Below are 5126 nucleotides of genomic sequence, written 5' to 3'. Positions count from 1 at the left end.
AGGGGGGGAGAGAGAGAGAGAGGTAGGCTAGTTTAAGGTTAGGTCTTAGTTAGGGGGCGTGTGGCTTGTGTCTGAGGAGAGAGGCCAGCTTGTGTTCTCTCGTTCTCTCTTTCCCTGCTCTGTCCATGACGTAGAGTCATACCAAAGATTCTGTTTAACAAGATGGTTCATTCCTCTCTTTTAACCAATTTAAAAAAGTGTCCTCAAAATCCGGTGACGGAAAATCGCCCGTTTTGTGAACAGTTACGTCTAATCTTCGGCACGTTTATGACCTTATTGCGTTGCAAGTGCCGTAAAACTCTTACTGGAACTAAACTGCAATCCCTGTGGTGACAACCTTTAGCCCGTAGTGTACATCGATAATCCCAGTTGTCCCCCGCTCCTGACCCTGACTGACCGGCTTGTTTGTTTTTCTCCTGGCACCGGTCTCCTTGATATTCTTAATAATTTGTACACATTTACCCACCCCCTCCAACCACCGCCCCTCCCTCACCCTTAGCAAACACCAGTATAGCTTATTCTGCGAATGCAGGGGGTAGTACATTCTTACTGCATTCCCCCACGTCATTGCCCGCTCGGCCCTCGGGGATTTATATTTTCAGTTTTCAGATTTTATCCGTGTTTGTTTGTAGGTCTGAATTATGAATAACATATTGAGGACGGTTTATTTGGTGGTCAATAATAGTATTGTAACAGTAACATCAAAGTTCAAAGTAAAGTTTTTGTGTCCTGCTGATTTCTGTATAAAAAGTGTGTCCTTGCTCCCCCCCCCCAATCCCCCTTGGATTTGGTTGGACAAAAACATGATATTCTTGTGGGAGTCTCTTGTTGTTCTAAATGGACTAGGTACCACATTACATTAGAGCTGGTCTCCGCAAGTCTCCTGTTGTTGTTCTAAATGGAACGGGTACCGTATTACACTACAGCTGGCTGCTGGCATTGTTCAAAGTCCGCCTATGGCCATGCCTGAATGCGTGTCTAAGGATTGGCATTAATTATTTCAGTCTTGCGTGTCAAATGTGGTTTATTTTCCCCTTTTCTTGTTTTGTCTGGAAGAATTGCAAGCAACTTCCCGTGAGAGCAGACCGTCTGATTTATAATACCGACATGCTGAATGTAATTTGTTGGAGGTTTTGGTTCAAAATATGACAACCAAGGTGTTACAATGCGTCAGGTTTAAAGTGGTATTTTTAAAGGCTGAATGAGTTTTACCTGTTATATGTGCGATTTTGTATATTTTTGTTCTTTCCTGTAATAGTTTAATCCAGCCCTGTTAATTTTTTTCAGTAGCTTTTTCGAAAGCATTTGATAGACAAACAAGAAGACGGGTAGCGAGGTGTAGATATTATATTTCATTATAAATATATTTGAGAGAGAGAGAGAGAGAGTTGTTGTTATCGATCCAGTGAGTGAGAGAAGAGAGAGAGAGAGAGAGAGAGAGAGAGAGAGAGAGATTAACAGAATAAAAGACGGACAAAGAGATACCCACAAGCCAGAATATAAATCCATTAGGATCCGATATGATTTTTTCAACGCACGAATAGATCTCTGATTGGTTCTTTCGGGTGGGGAAAAAAGGGCAGTAATCTCGAGCTGATGCATTGACCAATGTGATTGTTTATGAGCTGTGAATGATAAATACACCTCGATCTCATTGTCTTCTCCCTGACATCAGATTTCTGAGTGACACATCGGAAAGCGATCTCGCTTGAGAATATTTTATTTTCTTCCCGCCAACGTTCGTGTTTGGATTTCTGAGTGATTTACTGGGTGATTTATTGAGTGATCTACGGTTTCTTCTGGTGCCGATTTATGGCGGATTTTTCAACGGTTGACACATCAAATAGAAGGAATAAGTGAATTCAGATCGCGAGATTGAACGAACGTTTTGAGGATGTATACTAAAGGAAGAGATGTTGGTGGAGGGGGAGGTCGGCCGAATGATGTGGAAAAACTCCATTTACACAGAGATGACTCGACAATGACACAGGTTTGTTGGGGTGTTGTTTATTTTTGTGCAGAGTGTTGTCGTCACATTCTGTTCAGTTCCCAGTTCTGTGTTTGTACTTCTCTATGTGTTGTCACATTCTATACAATTCCCAGTTCTGTGTTTGTAATTCTCTGTGTGTTGTCACATTCTGCACATTTCCTAGTTCTGTGTTTATACTTCTCTGTGTGTTGTTACATTCTGTATAATTTCCATGTGTGTGTGTGTGTGTGTGTGTGTGTGTGTGTGTGTGTGTGTGTGTGTGTATGTGTGTTGTTTTATTAGGTACAGTTCCAGTTCTGAGCTTAAACAACCGTATCTGTTGTTGCTTTCTGTACATTTTCCACTTCTTTGTTCGTACTGCTAGTAGTGCTAGCATGCTATGTGTGTATTCTGATGAGTCCGCGATGAAAGCGAGAAAGGCTGGGGTCAAGAGCGTGAAACGGACCCTACACATAATTTTATTTAGCTTTAGTAAGTGTTTTACGTCAGTTGCAGCACGATAAGGTCAAATGAGTGCCGAAGATTAGGGGTGTTACAAGAGAGTAACAAACATTAAAAAAGAAGGAGGGGAGATAAAGACGATAGATGTTTGATAGGAAAGAAGCAGCCAACCACACCAGAGCACCCGTCAACCACCCACCATAATTTTTATTTTTAAATGTGGATATTTTTACGCCCCACGTCGACACAATGTAATCATTAGGGCATGTCTCCTGACATGGTAATTAGTCCCTTTTCAAGACAAGCAGGCTAACCCAGATTTCGGGGGTTTCCAGAAATCTTGACCGACACCACAAGTGGGCATTGCCTCATCTATATGAGAAGTTTGGTTTCGTAGGTGTGTATATTTATTTCGTTAAAGAGAAAACTCTCCTTGTCTTTTATAGAAACAGAATAAGGGGTAAAAATTTTACCTTCGATTTTCTCAGAACAGCATTTTTCGGGATAGCCCCCTTGTGCTTAAAAGCGACCAATTTAACTCGGGTCTTTTGTGTGCAACGGTGAAACACCTAATTACCACACTAGGGACTCCGGTGGACTAGGGGAGAGGGCATGGAAGAGACCCTGGAGAATTACAGTGACCTCCCTTTCCCGACATGCCTCATGGTACCCGGCCATTGCATGACAATGTATATGTGAGGCATCGTGGTTAAATCAGGCCCTCGCCAAAATAATGAAATCAAAGAAACTGGCTTTTTTCTGGCTTTCGGGAGAATTTGTATAATTTTCTTCTTTTTTTCCCTCAACATCTTTTGTGTCCATTTAAAAACACATTTGAGTGTTCATTTTACTGAGGGGAAAAAACCGTTAATTAAAGGCACAAAAAACTGTAAATTTTCAGTTTCCAAGGACTCTCAGGCTATAAAAATTGCCAAACTTAGGCGGCCTCTGAAACTAAGGCGACCCTGACCTCCTTCAATCGCAAATATCGTGACCTCTATTAAAAGTAGACTGATATTTTTTTCACCCACAGCAAAGCAAATTAACTGGCTTTATTTAAGATGATACCAATAAACCCATATGCTCCAAATGTGACGAGCGCCTGATTCCAGAACGTCGAGACGTGTAACATGTGATCTGTTTTAGTGGACGAATCGATGGGTGATACCATCTATCGCCGGACACTGTCTTGTCCACAGAATTGAATATGTATCACCCATCGATTCCTACAGTGTCCGCGCCGAGGAACAGCGGGATATAAACACCTGAGGGGAAGGAATTTTCTTACATATTTCATTGTCCAGATACCATCTATCGCCGGACACTGTCTTGTCCACAGAATTGAATATGTATCTGGACAATGAAATATGTAAGAAAATTCCTTCCCCTCAGGTGTTTATATCCCGCTGTTCCTCGGCGCGGACACTGTAGGAATGTGGAGAGATAATATTTATTGTCTCCTATACAGAATCCAATATCGCCTCTGTCCGTTCATTTGGGCGTTAACTCACCCATCCTTCTTTCTATGTGTCGGTTTATCTGTTTTTCTTTATGTTTCTTCTTGTGTTTTGTGTGTCTAATCTCTCTATCTATCTATCTATCTATCTATCTATCTATCTATCTATCTATCTATCTATCTGTCTATCTAGCTATATGTCTGTCCATTTGCCTGCCGGCCTGTCTGCCCGTCCGTCCGTCCGTCCGTCTGTCTGTCTGTCTGTCTGTCTGTCTGTCTGTCTGTCTGTCTGTCTGTCTGTTTATCCCAATAACACACTCATTGACCAAAGTGGTGATGACAGTAGCTGATAATAGCACTGATCTCGCTCATCTCATACCAACCTCTTCCCCCTCCAGCGTTTCTGACCTCATGGTCTTATGGTAATTCAAAGCGGCGAAAAATGTCGGATACAACTTTGTAATTCTAAGATGGCGATGTCATTGTGGCAAACATTCTATTGTCCCTGAAATCCCCGCTAGTTCACCATGACGAGCTCTCCGAGTTGTATTTTCTGTCTCAAAGGACAGGTCGATCTGGCGTGCTCTGATCTCGGCTTGTAGTTTTTGTTTTTCAGCGGAACTCTTTATGGTAATTGCATCGCCATAGGCTATGTTATAGAGTGAATCAAAGAGCATCGCCTCGAGGAAGGCCATTCAGCACAGAGTAACAGAAAGAAAGACAGACAAAAGCAACAAAACAGAAGAAAAGAAGAAGGACAACCAGGTCTTTTGTTTTTATTATATAACCCTTTTATGATGAAGGTATTGCGTTGAATAATATATATATATATCTGTTATTTTCTATAAACTACACGTTTTTATGATAGTTATGTCGCTTTAGGCAACTGGATTATTTTCATCTCTTCGTGTCCCTCAAAAGTCCACCAACATAATGAACAATAGATGCATCCTCTGCGCCAGGTCATCTTACCCTCGGCGTTATTTGGCCTAGTATCTCCTGTTTGTTGCCGTCGAAACTTTTTACAATTCTGAACTGTCTCTACCCCCCGCTACATTTATATCCCTGGTGGCTTTGTTTTTGTTTGTTGGAGTAAAAAGAAGCACATCGACGCTGTTATGGCCATATAGTGCTGGGGAAAAGTCAGACAGACAGACAGAAACTACAGAGGGAGGAAAGAAGTAGTACCTACAGCAGCGCCCTCCAATCACCCACTCCCTGGCGGCGACACCCCCCCCC

At 42.1% G+C, this 5126-nt stretch overlaps 1 protein-coding gene across 1 annotated transcript in view; it reads left to right on the top strand.

Moving 5' to 3' along the window:
* LOC101852658 (zinc finger CCCH domain-containing protein 13) overlaps window positions 1–5126 on the top strand; it is a gene marked incomplete in the record, with an annotated part of 78502 nt that overhangs the window by 4811 nt on the left and 68565 nt on the right. Inside the window, 1 exon segment of the mRNA XM_035968254.1 lies at window positions 1676–1990. Coding sequence (XP_035824147.1) covers window positions 1895–1990 — 96 coding nt within the window.

The sequence above is a fragment of the Aplysia californica genome, unplaced genomic scaffold (genome assembly GCF_000002075.1).
Source record: "Aplysia californica isolate F4 #8 unplaced genomic scaffold, AplCal3.0 scaffold00003, whole genome shotgun sequence".
Classification (NCBI taxonomy): domain Eukaryota; kingdom Metazoa; phylum Mollusca; class Gastropoda; order Aplysiida; family Aplysiidae; genus Aplysia; species Aplysia californica.
Note: the sequence above shows the minus strand (reverse complement) of the source record. Positions and strands in the feature narration are given on the sequence as shown.